The 23,781-nt window shown below is 43.0% G+C and overlaps 2 protein-coding genes across 6 annotated transcripts in view; both read right to left on the reverse strand.

Moving 5' to 3' along the window:
• Positions 1 to 23,781, reverse strand: part of Ipk1 (Inositol phosphate kinase 1) — a 98,786-nt gene that overhangs the window by 17,385 nt on the left and 57,620 nt on the right. For 4 of the 5 annotated variants that reach the window (XM_085485963.1, XM_085485961.1, XM_029311753.2 and 1 more), the window contains one exon: positions 7,167 to 7,361. In XM_085485963.1, coding sequence (XP_085342089.1) covers positions 7,167 to 7,337 — 171 coding nt within the window. In that variant the 5' untranslated portion in view covers positions 7,338 to 7,361. Of the gene's footprint in view, positions 1 to 3,525; positions 3,580 to 7,166; positions 7,362 to 23,781 lie in introns of those variants that run through there. The other variant, XM_085485964.1, reaches the window with a different exon arrangement.
• Positions 15,428 to 23,025, reverse strand: LOC114938030 (protein BTG2). The gene has a single exon (XM_029311754.2). The coding sequence runs from the start codon at positions 22,179 to 22,181 to the stop codon at positions 21,609 to 21,611; it is 573 nt and encodes a 190-aa protein (XP_029167587.1). The 5' UTR covers positions 22,182 to 23,025; the 3' UTR covers positions 15,428 to 21,608.

Below are 23,781 nucleotides of genomic sequence, written 5' to 3' on the forward strand. Positions count from 1 at the left end.
ATACGCGCGATACACAAAGTTGAATAATAAACGATCCGTAATGCGAATTATAAATTAATCGCCCGCGGCGAAATAACATGTCGAGCGGGACCGAGGAAAGAAAAAAAAAGAAAGAAAAAAATGCTAATCGCTTCTTCGAGTTGCGTAAGCGAAATTAAGCAGCGAGGAGAGATCATCAGGCGCGTTTCGGTCTCGATGAGTTGTTGCGTACATTAAGCTGCGTCTTCACTGGAGCAACAACGAGCGACTTCCATGTTTCTTAAAAAAGTTGCTAGTTGTTGCCGAAAGTTTATTAAAGTTCCTCGTTGCTTCTGTTGCCAGCAACAAAAATCTCGTTTTAACCGCGTCACTGAAAATTGAGGGTCCAGCCTGAAGGAACATTCGTTCCTTCGGGAATAGAAACGAAGCCTAAATGTTTCTGTATAATTATGCTACTTCAGTATGAAGAAAATGTTGTCGCAAGTTGACACATGTCGACGAATTTTAAAAAATTTCGCGACGCAATAAGCAACAAAAAATTGCAACAAAAGCTTTACGATTGTATACAGCAACGGGCTGTACAGCGAAAAATAATCGACAAGAGAGAGTAGAGAGAGAGGGAGAGCTTTGAAAGCCGCACATTGAGAGCGTATCGAGTATTATACATTGTATATTTAAAGACTTGACCCTCCGACAGAGCGTGCGGCGTCTGTTATCCTCTTATCGGAGTTCACGCATGAGTATTCGACTCGGTCTTTTCGCGTTGCGTAAAAAAAGAAAGGTTGTTCACTCTCGGAATCACTTGTACATATATGCATAGATCGGCTATTGAAAACTATTCGCGCGTGGAACGAAAAAAAGATCAACCTTATACGAATGTTGTTGCTCCAAACTTTTGGCAGCAACTTATTTTTCAAGAAACACGGAGCATGAACAAAAAGTTGCTCGTTGTTACTTCAGCGGGGACATGGCTCAAGAGTGATGTACACCCTGTGTCGCAAGAGTTTGGATTAGATCCGAGTCGTCGCGCATCGTTGAAGCGGACGATAAACGCACAAACGCGGCAGGAAATCGATATCGTTTCGATTCCGCGAGGGAAAGAGAGAAAAACCGGATGCCCGCTTCGGCGAACCGTGTCCGTGGCTATACGTATGAGCTCATTAAATTCAGCGTGACCCTCGGTCGTCCGCTCGCGCGACAGATCGGATCGACCGGGAGGAACCTCGACAACGCCAACCCAGGATCGCGCCTGCAGCCGCACGAATACACGCGAGCGCGCAATTTCCTGTCCAAAGTGTCGCGCCTGCGGCTTTTGCGGTTAAACAAACTATATATAACGCCATTATATATCTCGCCCGGTCATATTTCGTCCCAATTCATGTTTCATTCTTCCTTTTTTCCAAATAAATACGACGAAAATTCAAGAGTCCAACTTGGACTGCAATGTGTTGGAAACCAAACTCTTGGGCCAATTTCACCAACATTGCTTAACTTTAATTTAAGATAAATTACATCTTTGTCTCCTTTTAAGAACGAAACCGATGTTGGTGAATCAAATCTGACAAGTTGCTTTGCTCTGATCAATCCTCAAGTGTCAACTGGTCAATTCACGTTTCGTTCTTCCTTTTTTCCAAATATACGAGCGTCGAGAATTCAAGAGACCAACTTGGATTGCGTTGGGAACCAAACTCTTGGGCCAATTTCATTAATATTTGCTTTTAACTTTAATTTAAGATAAACTATATCTTTGTCTCCTTTTAAGAACGTATCTGAAACCGATATTGATGAATCAGCCGACAAGTTGCTTGGTTCTGATTGATCAATCCTCAAGTGTCAATTGACAACCTATTGTGGAATAACCCTGGCATTCTGATATAGACGATGAGTATTTCTGTCCTTGTTCACCTTTTCATAAGGTAGTAATAAAGATGGAACGACTCTAATAAGAGCGTGGTTCTCGAATGCAGCCTTGAATGCTTTACGCTCGTGTAAAATCGAGTCAAGAATGAAAGAATCGAGAGGAGCGATAACGACGTGTGACGTAAGCGACCGTTATCGCTGTAAACGTTAAAGGAGAAGGAGAAATGAGCGGTTAATCTCGCGAGCATGTAAATTTTTTCCTCTTTACTCCGCAAATGTGTCCCGGCAGACAGCCGAGACTGGGGGGGTCAACGAACCCCCTCAGGAACCTTCGGAAGAATCGCGGAAGCGTGTTAATTACAAATCGCTCCGAAGCGAAGGCATCCATCGATCGCGGCCAACCATTCATCATCGGCCGACGATCGCCAGCGCAGTGAACACAGTTCTGGCGAGCTGCTGCTCGCCGAGTGGAGTGGCGGATCGATCGGTCGGCCGATCCCCACTCGGTTGGCCTCCTTTCCTCTTCCATCTCGCGCATCACCCCCACCGTCACCGGGGAGGTCAACGGCCAACGGTTAATGGTCCCTCTTTCTCTCTCTTTAACCTTGCCCCTCCGATAAGTCTCTCCTCGTCTCCTGGTCTCTTTCTCGCACTCGCTACACGAGTCACTTTGGTTACTCGCTAGCTCGCTCGCTCGCTCGCTCGCTTCTATGAAGTCTCTCCCGGAGGGAGAGAAGCAGCGAGTCCAGCAACGCGTCCAACGGCGTGACGATCGCTCGGAGGACCGTGTATATACACGCGCGCATCGGGCCGCGATCTATGACTGATTAGGCAGAGATAGGCCACGCTCCGCGCGCAATTATCCGCACCTTGAAGAGCGAGAGAACAGCTCCGGGCGACGAGCCAAAGCCGGAGCGAACCGAACGAGTGGGATGAATCGCGCGATATCGCGACGCGCATCATCGATCCCGGATTCGCACTTGAATATCAACTTCCCTCCCTCTTCCCGTTATGCTCCGCTCTTTTTTTCTTCTAATCAACGAACGTCGACGATGAATTAAACAATTCTTCCGTCCAACTCTATTTCCACTCTAATCGCTAATGGCGTGACGATAATTCACTCTGTATAAACGCGGCACACACGCATATATATATCGAATCTGCAATTTATGGCTGATTACCGAGACTGCTACGTATAGGCATTCGACGATTGCCGCGTGCGGCCAAGAAGAGAAACAGCATTCCGCGAAACAAATACCGATATTGCTTTAACGTCCGTGCCGAGTCAAGTCAGATGTGTATCATTGGTAATCGCGCGTAACCGCCAATGAGACGCTGTCGCTCTCGGCGTGTTGTACTTGGAAAATAGCGTAATGCCTGTAATCATGGAATCTGCCGAGATTCGACCAATACGTACCGTGCAACGGGAAAATAACATCGGAGTCGCGTATCGCGTGATTGTTAAATTCAGGATTCGCGAAAGAGAGTCTCTGATGCGAACCGTGACGTAAAGTTGTCGATAATGCATCTTGCAATTGCATTTCAACACTTTTTTTATACAACCAGTGTTTGCTGTTACCTAAAGAATCTAGCTAATTCGAAAATCATCTAAGCACAACACTGTATACAACTTTTATTTTTATGTATTACAGATACAGATTTCTCAACTATATCTAATATACGCACAGAGTAAGACGAGCTTCTGTAGAAAAGCTTCTTTGCCATATTACTGATCGAGCGCGCGGACTATACTCGGTATCGAGCAAAACGCTATTGCCGGGTGAAACCAGGTTACTAACATCGTGCTAGATTAAGTCGGGTTAAAAAGGAGCGAGAGAAAGAGACAAGACGATTCAGAGCCGCGCGGACTCGTTAAAACCGATAAACGCGACGTATGCTCGAAATGATGACGGATTGGAGGAATCTATCGTTGGGTAACGATGTTTCACTCCCGGGGTCGCGATTAACGATTTTATTCAATATCCGGCCGATTCCATGCAATTCCCGAACGGCGGAATTCAGAAAAAACAGTATCCTTGAAAGAATGCAAATATTCTTTGATTCAAGTATATTTTATCCTTATAATAACGCCAAATATAAATAATTTTGGATAAAGGATAATTTATCCTTAAAACAAAGTGCAAATATTCTTGGTTGAAGCTGAAATTTACTTATAAATATTGCAAGGACAAGTGATCAGTGAGCATCAAATATAAGTGGTACTTTCAAATATATATAATAATTTTTAGTTCAAATGTGACTAAGTTTGTTTTTACCATATGCGATTTTTAAAACAAGAATATATCTTAAGGATAAAATATACTTTACACAAACTTATTTATTATTAAGGCAAATGAAAATTTGTGATTACAAAGAGCATTCTATATGCTTAAATCAATCAAATAGCGTTCAAGAATAAAAATATACTTGAATCAAGGATTCCTTTTTTTTCTGTGTTTGAAAAATCTTTGCCAAATCGTAGAGAAAGGCGATTGTGTCGAGAATCTGTAAAGAGCGACTCAGGATCGAAGGAATGTATCAAGCTGCAGGAATCAGATGAAACGGCATATTCTAAAGATCGGGTTGCCGAAGGTTAAAATGGAGCCTCGAAAATCTTTTCCACTCGATTTCTCCTTTGCGGCTGATTGATCGTCTCTCTCTCTCTCTCTTTCAGAGTCACACGATGCAGCCGAGTCACGTAATAAAATTACAAAATGACTCACAACGCGCGGGTTAAGGTCGCTACGTGAAGAGGAAATACGTGACGATATGAAAGAACCAGGAGGGAGGAAAAAGTCAAGTCGGAAGAAGCGACATCCTCTTCTAGCGTATACTTAAGTGCTGTTTGTGCTGTTAAAGTTTTATCGTCGACGTTGCTTTTTCTCAACGTAGAGAGATAGAAATATCGCGGTCGAGAGTATATATTAAGCATATATATATATATATATATATATTTAGAAAGGAGAGTATTACGCGCGCGGTTCTATAATTCATCCTTCTCTCTTTTTCATCCAAACTGTCAAACACCGTTGCCGAACGCAGGCAGGTCGACAAACTTTCGACGGCAGGAACAGAGGTTCTATGAGCGCGAACACGCGTTATCAAAGTGCACAACGACCGCATAATACGTAGCAAAGCACCCATCTGTCGCTGGAGTAATCGTATAAGCGCCGATACACCGTTCTTTGACAGCGCGTCGGAGAGTGATAAAAAGTTTAGAGCCTTCTATATTTGATGATACAAAAGTAGGATGGAGAGTAAAACACACCTACGCAGATAACGATTCAAACGAACCGCGGAAAAATCCCTGATACTCTCTATACAAAACGGATGTATATATTGTATCTTATATACGATCTGCGCGATACACATTATAAATCGCGCATCTGCTATCTTGCAATTCCAACAGACGCGCATTCATCGTGATATTCGATGCGATAACGATGATCCCCAGAGCGTGTATATCGCGCACACCTATGTACAGTCATCATCGGATAAGAGCGATATCGATCCCGCGAAACGCGCACCCGAGGAAAGAGAGATGCAAGCGAGGTGGAAAAAATTCATTTCCTGCGAAGCTTCGCGACGCGACACGCTGCGCATAAATAAACGCCGGAGATAAGAGAGAGAGAGAGAGAGAGAGAGAGACGGGTAATTAAGCCAAATTATTTATGCCTGTACGGATTGTTTGTCCGCGTCGCGAAAGAATACGGGGCCGTATACAGTCCATTAGTTGGACCGTCTTCCAGTTCCAACAAAAATTGTCGCGCATATATATGCGTATTATAAAACGAGCCAACAGTTTTCGACTAATTACGTGCTTATTAGATAATTTTTAATTACTCAAGAAACTGCGCAACTCATCAAATTGAGATTGCTTTTCTTCTCCGAAACAGAAATATACAGGGTGTTTCTAAAATTGTCAGGGATTAAAATAAGAAAAAATAGGTTCAAAAATGCTTTTCCTCCGAATTAGTCCTCCAAAGTTGAGAGATGTTCAAATTTGGCATATCGTAATAATTAATATTGAGTACGTCATTTTTATGTAGTTTTGAGAATTGGATTCGAATTTGAGAGAGAGATTTCACATTTATAGAAACTTGGATTCTTATTTTGAGCCCTAGAGTACGCTCTTGAAACCTCCGATAGTTTGAGAAACACCCTGTACATGGAATGACGCAAAGATCGATCGTCTCTCTTTTTTAACGATAACGTTATTAGCAACAATCGCAACAATGTTAAACATCGGATCGACTTGTTTTTCGCCCCGAGAGCTCTTAATTCGAGGTCGCTCTTGCAAAATTGTTATCGCGCCGATAACCGCCTCGGGTCTTTTGCCCGCGACAACTTGGTAAGAAATTGCGGGTGTGTGTGTGTGTGTATGCGTATGTTCTTATTTGTCGACGACACGATCGATCGATTATCGCGCGAGTGAGGGACTCTCGAGAAATGCCCTCTCTTCTTTTTCTCTCTACGTCTCGGCTTTGAGGGCTATTTATGCGTTTTTGCGCATTTGCATCTCCTCTAACAGCCGCGCGTTTATGGTACGCGATTCGCGCATTAGACGACGTTTGAAGGTATCAAGCGTTACAAGGTAACGTTTCTCCGCTTTCTTCTAGACTTGTTATGCTTGCGCGCTCGCAAATTTATTTATTTAGGCGCGTAAATTCTTAAACGAAAGCGCGTCTTCATCATTGTGCATGAAACATGTCTCTGGAGATTACACAAAGTATATTAATATATATATATGTGTGTGTAGGAAGCTTTTTACTCTTTGTCGGACGCCGAAAACATTACGGAGACTGATGCAGTTGCAGACGGAAAAAGTTTGGTAATGAGATCGAAAAGAGGGTCGCAATAAAATGGCGAGATTCGCGAGAGATCAAAGTGAAGAAGCCGAGTTTATCCAGACCTTGTCTTATTCGGAAAGAGATCTTGGAGGGAATGATTCTCAAGGGCTCGTCGATGAGGTTCGAGAAGCGTGAAAGGGGGTCGATGAGAAAGGAAGGTCGAGATTTCTTAGCTCTTTGAATGATTACGCGCGGACGACGTGACAGTTGTCGCAGCATTAGGAAGAAATTTATATATTTATATTATAATATTTATATAATTTAAAAAATTATTGAAATAAAAATAAAATAAAATATAATATACATATTATAAATATAAATGTAAATTAATAAAGTAGATAAATATAAGAAATTTTATATATTTATATAATTTAAAAAATTATTAAAATTTAATCAAATAACATGACGATTGTAAAATGATTTTTAACGGTGCAAAGTACCTCTTCGAAACATACAGTAACGTAATTATTGACTTACGTGCGGCAATGCGATAGCGATATTGGCGTTTCCTTCCCCTTTGTAAATCGTATCTTGAACAGCGAGAGTCGTAAAGGATGAATTCATCTCGAACGATAATTCTTCTTCAATTTCCGGCAAAAGAGCAGTCGTGGTCAACGTGGTCATTTTCGAGAGAGATTTGTTTATCATCTCTTGTCGATTTATCCATTAAATCTGTAAACAAACAAAGATAAGTTTAGTCGATGAACAACATTCTCCGAAAGTTAAAATTCTTTTTATCTCAATAATATTCTCTCTTAAAATATTTATCGTTCCGATATTTATGTATCGTTGAAGCGAACAGCCTGTTGAGATTCGTCCCGTCGATATTTACGAACAGTATTGTTGTTTCGTGGAACGAGAAACGAGATTTCTGATTTTTCTACAAATGCGAGAACGTATGAGAAAAAAGGCCAGGATATTTTGCAAAAAAATAATTAGAATTAATAAACGATTTGGAAGAGGCCGGGAAGGAAAAATATTGAGAAAGAATTTGGAAAATTTTATCATCATCTCGCATATGCCGCTTACAGATGCTCAAGAACAGGTTTAACTCTTGACAAACCTGATTGGATCCTTGAAAAGCTTGGAAGAGTCTGTTGAAATTTTTCACGGTATAGGTATATTGTATGCGCATTCGGAAACAATCGGTGTTCGTCTATTACGTGAATAAAATAAAGTTTTGAAACACTTGCAAAAATTCTAGAAGAGATTCGACACACAAAAGCAAATCGATAAAGGTTCTTGCCGTATCATATTCGTATAGGTACATATATTGCGTTGACATAACGCGCGACGTAACGTGAGGTAAGCATATGTCAAGTCGGTCAAGATTCGCGCAGCCGTGACATTCCTTCAACCAGCGATCCGGGAAGAAAAATGGCTCGTTCCATCGGGAGTCGGGTGAAAGTCGAGCAAAAACCGCGGTGACTTTATCGATTACATCTCGATTCGCGCTATGGCTTAGAATTCCGCTCGCCGATTAGCCTTCGCGGCCTTAAGGGGATGCTGACTATGTCTGTTTTATCGATAAATGTTATTTTCATTTTATTATTTATTGGCTATACAGAATGAAAAATCCTTTACTATAGAATTAAAGTATTCATAATAACAAACCTGGGCTACTATATGTGTATGTAAAATGAAACCAAGAAAGTTAAATAATTATAGCTTTCTTATCGTTTAGGTTGACCCAAAAGACCGATAAAAAACCTGTAATTATTTAGCTTTCTTGCTGGGTTTATATATATATATATATATATATATATATGTATATATATAGTAGCCCAGATTTATTACTATGAATACTTAAATTCTAATAAGGGATTTTTCATTCTGTATAGCCAATACATAGTTAAATGAAAATAATATTTATCGATAAAACAGATAGTGCAGCATCCTCCCATAACTCTAGCAGGAGGTCCTGATGTGTGGAGGTCTCGATAAATCTTGAAGTATCGTCATACTCTGGCTGTTGAACACCAAAGGTAGAATTTTCAATTTCTCAGGACGGGAATTTAGGATGAAAATCTCCCATGATGTCACCAGACTTTACTAATGAAAGGGTCAATCGCGCGAGGAGCAATAACACTTTCTCTCTTGCTATAATACACACATTTACGAAACGTATTTGTGTAAAATAAGCGCGCTTGTCTTGCGTTGCGTAAGCTCCTTACCGAGGAATACGAATTTCTCACACTAGAAACCGCCTCGCCTTTTAGACACGTTCCAAGTGCCTTTCTGCCTCTGATGACGTAATTACCCGCTGCCAATGACCATCGTAATTGCGAGGAATTGCCGGCCGCGCGATAGACGTTAAGGCGGCTTTATAATGAACATTATTGTCCCTCGATGGGAAAAAAGGAACTCGCGATTGACTTGCTTGCGAAAATAACGCGTTCAGCCGATCGCTCGAAATTCTTCAAAGGATGACTATATTTTTATTATTTGCGTAGGCAGTTTTTGTAAAGCTTGCGTATACGCAACACGTGTTTGCAGTGAATTGTAAAAATTGCGTTGTACGCTACTACTATATTACTCATTGCAAAGTGACGCGCGCTCTTGTAGCTTGATGAATAAGTGTCTCGCGCACGCGAGGCGAAAAAACCGTGATACAGCTTTGAATCGATCGATTTTCCAAGACTGTTGTTCCAATTGTTATCGAACGTTGCACGAATAAAAAAAAAGTATAACGATATGCTAAAAATATCCTCTTCTCTCCACGTTTCTCAATACTCGATATGATACATCATATTGTCTGCAACGCGTATCGACGAGAAACCTGTTGAATTTTACAGAGCTCGTCGAGTACCTGTCACGGAGCCTCGAGTAGTAATGTAAAAATACGCTCGTAAAGTGGATTCTTGCGCAATCGGACACTTAAAACTGTCAAATCTAGTAGCCTCCGGAGTGTTGACATATCGGCCGGATACTCGAGAGCATCGAGACAACGAGAACAATCCTATATACCGATACTCCGATGGACAACTTGTCGCGAAATCGTTATTCCGCGACGCGCGTTTTTCCGTCACGAGGCCTGTTTATGGTTATACTCGCGAAACGATGAGTCACGCCAAGTCGAGTCATTTATGTCGGTAATAAAAAGGAGAACCGCGCAAACTTTCGAAAGCGTTTCGTTAACGAGCACGTCGCCATCCAAATGCAAATGAGAGGCGAGAAAAAGAAACGCTAAAGCCGCCCAAAATTCTGACGTCAGACGCGCGAAAGTAGAAAATATAACAAAAAAACATTGCGCAATATTTTTACAATATATATACACACACACACACACACATATATATATATATCTGAGACTGTCTTTCGTCCCGAATATAGAATCTCATTTATTTAATCATAATTTTATTAATTTTTGCGAGAGATTGTTTATCTTCTCGTCTCTCTGTCATCAACATTTGAGCTATATAGTTGGGTTTGCTTTTCGTAAATATTATTTCGTAAATATTATATTGCAAATCACTCGATGACATTCTGATCGCGAAATGAATTACGACGTAAGAAGTGAGTAATAATAATAATCCGAGAAGGACAAATACGATTGGCCAAGAGCATGTGGCGCGTGATTGCGTTTTGAAAACTGATGTATAGAACGTTATATCCGATCCATTTGTCGCTGTGTGTACTTTCTTAAGCGTATTTATCCGTTTCGAGCGACAAGAAAGACTCGGAAAGAACGTTGTAACTTTCAAACTGGAGCAAGCTGCAACTTTATATCCGATAGCGGCGTTCTTTTCTCCGCTCGCTAGCAAAGTAATAGGACGCATCTTCTTTTACCGTTAGCCTAACCGTCGCGTCGACCGCGCGTTTAACAGGTAATTGTCTCCTGTCGCCGTCAAGCTGCCTTAGAAAAGCGAGTAGCGCGTCGCGCGGAGTGATAATCTCGTTATAAGGCCGGTTATCTCATTATACACGCCACGTTGAAAGCTTAGAGACAAGATGGTAGACGTGTGCGTGCGCGTGATACATATGTATATAAGGTGTAGATATACATTTTTAATTTAACGCACCACAAAGTGCTCGTTAATTATCAACTTCAAGTTTGTTTCGGATACCGCGACTATCGATATACCCCTTTAAGGCTTCTGGGTCCGGCCATGTTGGATCGTGACGTCAGAGATGAGAAAGTATACACGCTGAAAGTTCTTAGGTGCTATTTTTAAACGAAAAGATATTTCGATGAAACGCTATTTCAGATGGACTGGGCTTCATATCACAGTCATTTTACAGCTGTTGATTGATTCTATAAAGGAAAATGGATAGTTCGAAGAGTGTGTTAACGCCATCTGAAGTGTTATTTCATCGAAATATCTCTTTATTTCGAATCTCTTTGTCCCATCAGCATCCTCTGGATGATCTTCTGGATATCCTTTGAACGTCTTTCGAATATGCGTGCTGTTAGGGAATGCCATCTATAAGAATTTCCAGCGTGTACGTTCTCGCCTCTGACGTCACAATCTAACATGACCGCGACAGGAGCCTTAAATTCTTAAAAATTAGCGTTGAACATCTGTCTTGGACACGACACCTTTTTTCTCCACTTGGCTCGGAATAACCGTGGGAAATGCAGCGTAACAAAACAGCTGTTAATTGATTCTATAAAGAAAAAAGGATAGTTCGAAGAGTGTGTTAACGCCATCTGAAGTGTTATTTCATCGAAATATCTCTTTATTTCGAATCTCTTTGTCCCATCAGCATCCTCTGGATGATCTTCTGGATATCCTTTGAACGTCTTTCGAATATGCGTGCTGTTAGGGAATGCCATCTATAAGAATTTCCAGCGTGTACGTTCTCGCCTCTGACGTCACAATCTAACATGACCGCGACAGGAGCCTTAAATTCTTAAAAATTAGCGTTGAACATCTGTCTTGGACACGACACCTTTTTTCTCCACTTGGCTCGGAATATCCGTGGGAAATGCAGCGTACGAGACACACCGTATACACGTACGTCTGGATACATCCCGCGTCGCGGATGCAGGCATCCCTTTCAATGGCACTTGCGCCGCTCGTCTACGACGTACCCGGTCTATAGATATAGATATATATATAATATAGGCGACGTTGCCAGGAACCGTCTTATCCATTTTCGCGTAAGGTTAACGACCGCCGAGGGCTTGCGAAACTCGGAACGGATCGAGAGGTTTGCGCGTGCACGCGACGCGACGCTAGACGACGAAGGCGAGAGATGCACCGGCGTAATTGGAAACGCCGCGTTTAATGTCCGCGGGCGGACCAAACTTCCCGAGGACCACCCCTCCACCCCACCCCGTAAAGCCGCCCCGGGCCGATTAACCCGTAAGTACGGTCGTAGGGTAATTAAAACTTTCCAATTTCGCGGCGCACAACAGCAGCGAAGGACTTAAGTCGTAAAGGGAGGCCCGATATTTGGATTCTCTTGAAACGTACGATGGCCAATTTAACCCCAGATATATATCTAATGCCTAAATATTCGAATAATAAATTAGGTTTATATAGGTCTGTTGGAATTACCGCGTTAAATGTTCAACTTGCACATTTTTTGCAAACATATCGAGAAAATCATCATTATATATATTTATAGTACATTACTTATTGCTTGTATATCGGCGTAACAAAACGTTAAACTTAAAATGATTTGCATATTTTAAAGCGACGACTAATTACTCGAAAAGCATATTATATAGCGCCGGAACATTTTCAAGAGGAAAAAGATTTATTAAAAACACGAGCTGCCGCCGCATTGAAATGTTAATGCGATATATAATAAGAGAGCCGCTTGCAAAAATAAACATTAATACGCTATAATTACATATTCTCGTTGTACGCAGCGCCACGTTAGCCGCTGATAAACAATCGAGGAGATTCGTCTGGAGTGGTCCGCCAGCAGACTCGCCAATTTGCCAAGCGCCGCGTTCGACGTTGCGCAAGAACGGCGCGTTTGCGAAGCGGAGTGCACTCACTGCACTCAACGTGGGACACAATGCGCCGCATCCCAAGCAAGGCGGCGGCGAGTGCAACGGGAAAAGAGGAGAAAAAAAGCGGCGGCGGAGCCTCGCCGTCCGTCGTTGTTCTCGATGATAAGAGGCGGAGCGTGTGACTGAGCGAGTGCGAGAGCAAGGAGAGGGATGACGAGCGACAAGAAAGGAGGACCTTGTTCCCGTCGCCGCGACGCGCAATCGATAAGCGCAATAATTAAGGCTCGCCTTTGAGATAAGCGAGACAGCGAGAATGAGAACTGGAGAAGAATCGCTTCCAGATATATATTGGCAGGGTTTGATTTTTTAAAACTAAGTTAGGTTCAAGTTAATCGCTTAGAAAATTAATTTAGTCGAGTTCAAAGTTGCGTGAACAAAAAATTAACTCGGCTCGAGTTTAGATTAAATTAACTAAAGTTAAATCAAAAGTTAATTTTTAAAAGACATTTACGTTAAATTAGAATTTTGATTTTTATATAATTTAAAAAAAAAAACTAACTTTTTCTGAACCTTTAATTAATCGACTAGTTATATTAGCCAACCCTGATATATCGGTAGCAAACAATAAATGTGAAAGGTTACCCCTCGTCTATCTACGAGACGACGTATATAGATGTCCAAGATCGTCGTCCGGTCACGGTCCTCTCGGCCAATTCACGTTTGCCGTGGTGAATCGACTACCTATCCTCGAAGAGACATTACGCAACGCTGGCCGAGGAACGGCGTGCAGTTGGCAGGCAACAAAGTGTGATGCGCACAGCCTCGGCGAAGAAACGGCGAAGAGGTCGCGCGCGCGGAAGAGATTGACAGAGAGAAAAGGAATGGATGCCCAGGATGCGAGAGAAAACGGACGGGGAGAGAGGTGGAGCTTGGTGTGTTGAACAGAATCAGCAATTCTAGCCTACAAGGGGGCCACTAACCGGCGCGCGGACGTTGACCTCCAACCACGACGAGAGCATCATCGCGACGGTTCCCTCTTCCTCGAGCACAATCGTTCGCCGTCATTTCGCACGCCTCGACTTTTTCTTCGGCTCGTTGTTCGCGCGGGATATCGCATCGTCTTATTCTATCAAAGAGAGGGACGGAAACTCCAAGAAACCTTAAGAATGCTCATCGATGGCGGGTTGTTGAACCAGAGACTTGTGTGTTGCTTGCTGGTAACGCGTGTGTCCTTTAGGATCCATTAACCTTTTCTCATCTCGAGGAGAGTACAATACGGGACGAGTTCGGAATACGAGGAGAGTTCCAGCGAAATCGGAACAGCGAGATATAGTCGCGGGGCTGTCGGGTTGCATCAGCGATGCTCTCGCGAATAAATTGTAGAGACGTAAAAGACCAGGAAATTCTCCGGGCGATCTTATAGCATTATTCTATTATTCCATCGCGGAGAATAGCGTCGTGCCATTTTACTCGTCCTTATTCGGTTCAATCCTCATCGCGACTCGATGAGAGAGGGCGCGCAGATATATATATATATATATATAGTATTATATCTGCGCACAAATCGCCTATCGAATTTACGGAATTTATTCGCCGTCACTTTTCATTCCCCAGCGCTATTCCACGTCGCGACAGCACAACAGATTTCAATATCCCGTTCTCTCGTCGCGAAATCGGTCCGCCTACCCACTCGATTAGATCGTCGACGATTAACCGTCCAGACAACGAGGGAGCGCCAATTAAAACTAGTTTTCATTTCGTCTTAACTGCGCCTCTCGCAAACCGACATGTTGACTCAACACACCAGCTGTGTAATTGAATGTCGAGAAAAATTGAGAAACAAGATATGTGGAGAACAACGGCATTATAGGGAAGCCGATAACATTTTTGTTGCTTTTTTATCGATCAAAAGAATGCAATTGTAATAATCAGATGATAAAGATTTTTCAACCTGCTGGAATATCCACGTGATTCGAATACTCGTTCGATCGATAATGAATAATTGGAAATTAATTCGCTGCAATTAATTGTTTCTCCATTCTTCCATTCATTAAACAATCATTTTGAGAAGTCGTATCGCTGCGCGATAACGAGTCTCGTTCTCGGAAATATATTATATTTCGAAAGCAAATTCCTGACGAATGTCGCGTGTAATTTGGATTCTCTCGAATTATCTCGCGCGATCCAAGGCGTTTCCAAGAATAACTGTATCGAGAATCTCTGAACCGCGATCGCTGAAGGGTATCGTTCGCATGTATAAATTCGCGTTCACCCACGTATGTAAAAAAAAAAAAAAAAAAAAAAAAAACTGCGCGTCTCGCGAGTGTTTTTCGCGAAAGCGCAATCGGATAATTGAGGATAAATCATCGACGTTCGGTCTCGGTTGAACAAACGAAGAATCGTCATACTTTTGACGAAATTGATTTGGCAAACAGAGATACGACGGCGCTAATGTCTCGAATGAGAAACTTTGCAATCGTCTCTCTTTTTAGCAAATGACGTTATACTTGGTTATAAAGCGTCGGCACATATTTGTAAAGCTTATTGCTCATTGACAATTTGTCTCCGCGTCTGTCTCGAAATTGGCAAACGTTAAAATTGATTTGCTCGCAAAGCGCTCATTATTGTTTTCGCAATGTTTTCGAGCGATTATTGCGCTGACGCGAGGAAAAAGGAAAGATTATACAAGCTCGCATTTTGTCACGTTACCGCGAATATATAGAGAACTGTAGAAGAAACAGGACTCGCGGACTCGGTAAGGTGATCGGGATGATAATGGTGGGCGAAAGTGACCGACAACACGTGTCTTTTTTTTTTTATATTCATGAAATTTCATAAGCACGAGGCCCTTTGTTTTTATTATCTCTGTACAAAAACAGTCGAAAAAATTATAGATTTTCTTTGTTAAAGATTTAATTTCTTCTGGAGTTCACGGCATATGTACAAGCGGGAAATAATAGCCATCGTATAACCTAAAAACTAAATATAATTATACATTGATATAATAGATATAATAATTATAATTCATTATAATTAATAGTAAATCTACGAGTCTACAGATTCGAGTATGTACGTGTAAATGTATCGAGAGTACGTATTGGCGTGTTTGTGTCTCGCGTATCCGCGATCTATGTATACGTGTATCGGGTGTGTGTGGGTGTGTGTGTATGTGTGTGGGTGTGTGTAATACTCGTGGACATGCGTGTAGACTTGTAAAGCGAATTTTATACAGAATTCATCGAGTGGCGTCTCGCTCGCAGTCAACGCGCAGAAATGAGTGGGATCTTCTTTTTATATATGTATATATATTCGCGCTCTCATTTTCGTTCTCTCCAAAATAGTGCAGCAAATCGGCACCGACAGGACCGCAAAATTCGTACGTCGCGAGACCACGGATCTCGCTCAATCTCAATTCTCTTACTATCGTAAGCCGAACATGCTAAAACGAAATCGCCAAACGAATTCGCTAATCAATATTCGTACAAGTAATTCGTCATCACAATTATAATGAGAGGCCGGAGGCCCATCTTAGCCGAATTGAGCACCCCTGTCGAACTTTTTGCCAAAACGCTCTCTCTCTCTCTCTCGTCTTTCGTTACAGCATTTCGCATACAAACCCCCAAAAAACCTCCGCAGTACCAGCAATATATTACTTGAAAACCGCTCTCCCATCTCTCTCCATTCCCATAGTGTCTATTACAAACGAAAAACAGCGATTTCTCCAACGAAAGGGAAAGCACTCGACGAAGAGCCGGCCCTCGAGTACCGTTTCTTTCGCCATTTGCGATTCTTTCTCGAAGGAGGAAGAAAAATCCGAAGAAAATACAAAGACTATATTTGACGAGACGCGGCGACGCGCTAAAACGATTCCTTTATTATTTCTTCGAGATGGACTTTGAACCGTCGACGTATACAATTGATCCGTGTGAATCACAGCAATTGAATTCAACGATATATGAATTTGTACGCGGGATAATTTCTCGTAAACGAATCGGAATACAATTGCGCAAACAGTCGGCTCTTATCAACAACGACAATCGTGATTTAACCCGATTCTTCGTCCGAATCTTTTTTTTTTTTTTTTTATATCGCAACACTCGTGGACGTAATAATAGAAACAAAATAGTTGCGATCGATGTCGGACATCAGACTCCGCGAGCGATAGAGAGCGTCTTCTCTTTATCGCGACGCGATGTTTTTAACGCTACAGAGATACGTCACGCTCCTTTCATTCGTTCGAGCACGTCGCCACGTCACTGCAATGACACCATTGCAATTTGAGTAATTATAACCTCGGTGATTGCACGTTTTCTTGGAAAAAAGAGCAAAGCGAAACATAAGCAACGTTCCTTTTATACGCGTTCGTGTAAATCTGTTACCTCGCAGAGTTGCGATTTCGGCAGACTTTTTCCAAAAAATGTCGTTCCATCGTGTACAATATTTGTTCGCTATTAAAGATTAGTATTCAAGATTTCCCTTCCCCCACCTTCATCTCACGCTCCTCCTTCTCATCTATTCACACACGCACGCTGATCTTTCGGTCTGACATGACGCATACATACATACATGCACGCATACACATACAACACACATGCGCTTTCTCTCCTTCGTAAACTTTCTCCTCCCTTCTCTCGCGGATCGAATCTTACTTCTTTTTTTATGATTTATCTTGATTTTGTCTCGTTTTATTTAAAAAAATACTGAATTAGTAACCAAGCTAAAATCACAGACTTGCTGGTGCCTTCCAGCGGGTTTGTACAAATTCTCCTCCTGAAGGTTTCTGTATATATGTATATATATATATATATATATATGTATGTATGTATGTATATATATATATATATATATATGAATGTATATATATATATATATGTGTATATATATATATCTATATATATATGCATATATAAAATTACAAGATATATATGTATATAATTATGTATATATAATATATGCGCATATATATATATAGTAATTACAATTTATTCGCGCAAAATAAATGCTCGCATTCTTTCCTTTCGCTCCGCTTTCTTCTCTCTCTCTCACCCTCTCTCTCTTTCAATTTTCCGCCTCACCGTCCTCTCTTTCTCAGCATTAGTGTTGACATTTATAGTTTTATATGCATGTTTATGGGGAAATAGATAAGCAACACAGTAGACGTGGGATTACAGAGTTTTCGCGAAAAGGAAAATCGAAAACAAAGGGAAAGAAACGTGCGTTGTCGGCAAAATAATAATCGTCGAAGGACGACGCGAGATCTCTCGCACTTTCTCTCTCTCTCTCTCGCCGCACTACTTTCGACAGATTATATATCGGAGATCGGTTAGTGCTTCTGCATAAAATATGGGATCGTGTGTTTGCTCCCCTCCCACCTACGTCAAAATGAAGAAAACGATATCTAATCTCTCTCTCTCTCTTACCAATTCACCTCTCGCCGTATATAGTAAAGACTTCTCCGCAGATTCTGACGTCACGTGTAGCGAGTCGAAATAACGAGAGCTTTTTTCGATTCGACAAGTTTATCGCGATGATGTGGACGAGTACGTATATTATATATGTATTTAATAGTCTTCAATTACTCGGACCTATCACATGTGACGTCAATGCCAGAAGAGCCGAGTTTATTATAGATAGAGACGAGGTCGAGGCTCTTTTTTTCGGTCGTCCTTTCATTGTTCGCGAACGCGTCGCGCGATTTTCAACGAGTCGTCGTTCGATATTCGAAGCGATATTCAAATCGCATTATTTGCTTCCGATGAATTCCTTTGCCTGCTGAACAGATCGCCGATAAAACTGATACTTTGAGATACGAGATACATGTAAATATGAACGGCGAGAAAAAAAAAAGTCGATACCGTATCGTGTCAAAATACTGTGTCGTGTGTGTAAATTTTCGACCCCGATTATACGAAAAAAAATGACGACCCGATTAGAATCGCGCGAGACACTCGCGTATTCGCGAAAACGAAAAAGATTCTCTCGCACGTGTGTATGTATATACGTAATACATATGTATATATGTAGCATTTACATACCGGTATGTATATAGTAATAATAAGCGCACACGCCGCTCGTGTTTAGGTCGTTACATACGGAGATTGCTTATATTGTCTCTCTTTCTCTATTCTTAGTATAATCACAGACATGGTTTCTATAATTGCTACGTACAGAGCCTTTTCCTTCGTTCGTCCCTTCCCTTCATCTCTTCTTCTTTCCATTATGCCCCATCCAAATCTAAAGATCAATCTATTTGTGACTTATTTCAGCGAGTAATATAAACGATCAAAAACCATACCGAAGTTGGTTTTCAATCAGACATTTTTCCGAGTCTTTCGGTACGATTGAAAACCAACTTCAGTGTGGTTTTTGATAGTCTATATTACTACTCACTTCAATCCGTTCCTAAATTTTTTCGTTTGCGATACGATTGAAGTGAGTAGTAATATAGACTATCAAGAAACCACACTGAAGTTGGTTTTCAATCATACATTTTTCCGAGTCTTTCGGTACGATTGAAAACCAACTTCAGTGTGGTTTTTGATAGTCTGTATTACTACTCACTTCAATCGTATCGCGATCGAAAAAATTTAGGAACGAAGACCAACTTCAGTGTGGTTTTCGATTATTTATACCACTCACTGAAATAAGTCGCAGGTAGGATTATCCTTAGGTGTAGACGGGACATTATCCACTCGATCTTTCTCTCACATACACGCGCAGACTCTCACCTCCGTTCTCACGCGCTCGGGAAAATTCACCAAACAATGAAATTTTGTATTAAATTTTTCAATTTTGCGTATTTTATTAACGTATAGAACCGAGAGAAATTCGCAACGTCGACAACGACGGAGCTCATTCCGATCATTACGCGAATTGAACGAATGCCGCGAACACGAAGCGGATTAATCGAGCAAACTCGATTATTATTATTATTATTATTATTATTATTATTATTATTGTTATTATTGTCGAGGCGCGCGAGAACGAACGTAACGTTGGATGAGCGCCCAATCATTCTCTCCCTCTCTCTCTTTTTCGGAATCATTCCCAATCATTACCGAATCACACATCCACAATCATACGTCATACATCGAGCATTTCACTTACCGAGACCGACTCTCCATAGTAAAATGTACGTCTGTGTGCCTTCCCGTGGATAAAATCACAGCAATTTTATACGTCGTGTTTTCTCTTGCTTTCTTGCGCACATATATATATATATATATATATCTCGCTCTCTCTCTCTCACACACACACACACACTCTCTCTCGTTCTCGCTGTCTCTCTCACGCGAAAGATAATATACAATTCGTCGATTGTGTACACGCCCGAGGACAATTTCGCTCGTCCCTTTCGTCCCCGGACCCGTTCACGGTGCTCTATATAACGCTTTTATATATATATATATATATATACATATTCATATATATATATATATATATATGTACGTATGTACATATAAACTCACGCGCTATCGCAAAATTTGTACGTGTATTTGTGTATGTATGTATGTACGCATATGTATGTGTGTGTGTATATATGCACATTTAAAAGTTTGACTTGAGATTTCTACCATCGAGACTCGCTGTCCAACAGTCGAAATACGCGAAAAAAAAAAAAAAAAAAAAAAGAATTCACAAACGCATACCGGATTTTTTTTGTTTAATCCTTCGTTATCGCAACGTTTCCCGAGAATGTTGTTATACCCAACTCTTCTCGGGAAAAATGAAAATTATTCAGGAAACTATAAATAAATTTAGCCGAGGAAATGTCGCGCGTCGAATCGAATGTTTTTATTTTCATATAAATATTTCCTGAGAGAAAGAAGAAAAGTTGCGTCAACGGAAGGATACACGTTCGATAAATCGACGCCGTTTGTACAACGATCCATCGCGAGATCGATTGATGATTTTGCGTGAACGTGTGCGAGGAGATGATTCTCGACTTTAATAAGATCGCAGAGACCGCGGCGACGCGAGATGGAAGCGTCTTTGTTACAACGATTCAGAAATTTGGAATATTCAAATCGTACGAGAAATTTCGAGCAAAACAGTTTTCGACGCGAACGACAAAACCGACAAACAACTCTTCCGCGTCTCCCGCGAAAATTGCATGATTCGGGGAGCGTCGCGAGAAAAAGAGTAAACATCGCGTTGTCTTCGCGTCGAAAGTTATTTATGGCAACTCGATACACGAATGTGTGTAAAGCGATCGATCGCTTCCCTCTCGCGTGCGTCCGTGTACGAACCTTGATTCGAAATACGACGTGACAAAGTACGTGGAAGAAAGACGCATTCGGGAAGGATGCGAGAGACGGTCCCGTATGTATGTGTGTGTGTGTGTGTGTTTGTGTAAATGTGCGGTTCCTTTACTCCCTCGAGAAGCCAAGGGGCGGCGAGGCTGGCTGGTCTTCGTTGTTCCTCCTCGGAGGAGGGGATGCTGAGGAGATGCTGAGATCAATTAGACGGCTTCGAGCTCGCTGCGCGTCTTCTCTCTTATTCTTCTTCTTCTTCCCGATTCTCACTCTCCGAAAACTCGACTCGTCGTCTTGCAATTAATCGTCGAGAGAGCAGATTCCTCTTCGGATGCGCGAGACTGGACTAGAGTCGTTCGAGTCGACCGACGCGCGTGGACGAGCTCGCGTTTCCCCGAAGGATGGACTCTCCCCGTTTCAGCAGGAACTCGCGACGACGGAGCGTCGCTCGAGAAGAGAAAGTCTCGAAGAGAACTCTCGCGCGGAACGGAAGGAAAAGGGACGAGAGAACAAACGAAGAAGGAAAGGATCGCGAGGAGGACGCACGCAATTGGGGGAGTCCATGAAAGATCGAGCGCGCGCGGACCTGCTCGGTCCGACGCGACACACACGGGATATCACATATCACGAGATGCACGTGCGCTTCTGCTTTATATATATATATATATATATGTATATATGAATATATATATATATATATATTTATTACATTATTTCGAGAGCGTGGACGCGAGCGACGACGGCGAGTCCGGCGATTCAGCTGGAGACGTACGCGGCGATCTGCTCGCTAAACTGCGGGTGCTCCAACAATAAGGAGTCCTTGCAGCTCTCGAATTGCTGTTGCTGCTGCTGTTGTTGCTGCTGCTGTTGCTGCGACTGTTGCGGCAGAGTCGGCGCTTGCTGATGTTGCTGGTGGTGCTGGTGCTGCTGATGGTGGTGTTGCTGGGAGAGCTCTTCCGGATTCTCGGGCTCGGTCCGCTCGTACAGGACGCAGATGGAACCGTTCTCGCCGATTCGGTACGACACCTCCGACGGGTCGATCCACATGGTGAGCTCGCTCGGGAACAGGCTGTGCAGGACCGTCGGCAGAAGGCCGACGTTCGCCCCGGCCTGGGCGATCACCGGGTCCATCTTGCCGTTGATGCGGATGCAACGGTAGCCCGAGCCGCGATTCGGCCGATCCGGGAACCAGTGGTCCCGGTAACGGTGGCGCAGCACCTCCGTCAGCGATGACTTGAACATCTCCAATTGACGTTCAGACAGCTGACCCGCCTGCAGGCGCAGCAGGTGCACCAGAAAGTCCGCCGCCGACACGATTTCCAGTCTCATGGTCGGTTACCCAGGGCGACGATATGATGGAATCGGAAAACCTAACGAACGAATATACGGTCGGAGTTGCTCCGGTCTGTTTATGCGCGTGCTCTATGGGCGGCTCGAATCTCTCGTCGATTTTGGATTTACACGCTCGCGAGATACTCGCGTGTCACGGGTCACGGCGCGGCGACGAGTAGGCTCGACGGCGCTGATGATGCCGAAAGAATCGCACGGTAGCAGTTACGACAAAATGGCGTCGTCGCCACGTTGCTGCGTAGCACTCTACAGCGCTGGTCGTACGTCGTCGACCCTCCAGCGCGGCGGAGCTTAACCGCCGGAGCGTCCCACGAGGATTCGTCCCTTCGTCGATGCGACGACGACGTGTCACGACGTGCGCACAGTCACACAGATGTACCCGGAGGATGATCGATTTTTACGACGGAGAGCGTCGTCTCACTCTCTCTCTCTCTCTCTCTCTTCTTCTTTCTTTCACAGCGGCGTCACCTCCCGGCTTTTTCGTCGTCGTCGTCGTCTTCTTTCTCGCTTCGTGCTTGGCGACGTTTTCACGCGCGTCGTCACGCTCCGTTTCGTCCGATCGATTCTGACAGCTCGGGGCTGCCGTCTCTCCGAATCCCACGATCGGATATATCTCTCTTCGCGAACCTTCCACTCTCCCTCTCTTCCCGTGACTACGCGACTCTCGGCCGACGAAAACTTTCTCACGACGCCTCGCGACCGACGGCAGGCTCTCTCTCTCTCTCTCTCTCTCTCTGTCTCTCTCTCTCTCTATCCGACTCGCGGAACTCCCGCACTCATCGACTGCCGACGACTTTCTAATAGCAGCGCTCGCGACGATGGCGGAGGTAGCCTCGTCCCTTTGTTCGGCCGACGTCGGCGGGGAGACGAGAAGCGCGAGGCCGACCAATCGGCCGTCGCCGGCGCCCACCGCGACGCTCGACCACGTGACCCGCGGAGCTGCGCGCGCGACCTGCGCGCCCGTCACAGCTGCGTCCCGAATACGGGCCGTCTGCGTGCGTCAGGGATTCTCAACCGAGGCGAGCGCGCGTCGAAATTGGCTAATCGAGATGAGATCGAAATATGGAAATTCATCGATCGAATCGTTTTAAAGATATCTGGATAAAATTATATGGCGAGACTCGTCTAGATCGTCATTTTTCAGACTGCTTATGTAAACACGGTTATTAAAAAAAATGTAAATTGTAATCATATTTTTATTTATCCATTCTTACAAATGAAAACAGATTAAGTAATAAGCGATCTCTCGAACGCTATCCGCTCATTTGTACATACGCGAGCTGCCTCCTTGTTTTTTTTTTTTCGTCGATTAGGTTTCGTTAAATTAAAGAATTATGTAGGATGAATTGAAAAAGTATCGAGTGCTTTTCTAGTTTGATACATCTCGTATGTCGTAGCATCATTTTGACGTTTAACGTCAGTTGCGATGTCTTTTTTCAAACTCCACTCGACTATAAGATGACGATAAGATAGCCGAAGAATGATTATTAGTCCCTCGTACCTTTTGTCCGCCTTTGTCGCACGATCGCAGAACGAATTCGTGGAACAAAGTAAAAGACGGGAGATAATTTGTCGCGCC

Source organism: Nylanderia fulva, unplaced genomic scaffold (genome assembly GCF_048542155.1).
Source record: "Nylanderia fulva isolate GAGA-0341 unplaced genomic scaffold, ASM4854215v1 Scaffold4, whole genome shotgun sequence".
Taxonomy (NCBI): Eukaryota; Metazoa; Arthropoda; class Insecta; order Hymenoptera; family Formicidae; genus Nylanderia; species Nylanderia fulva.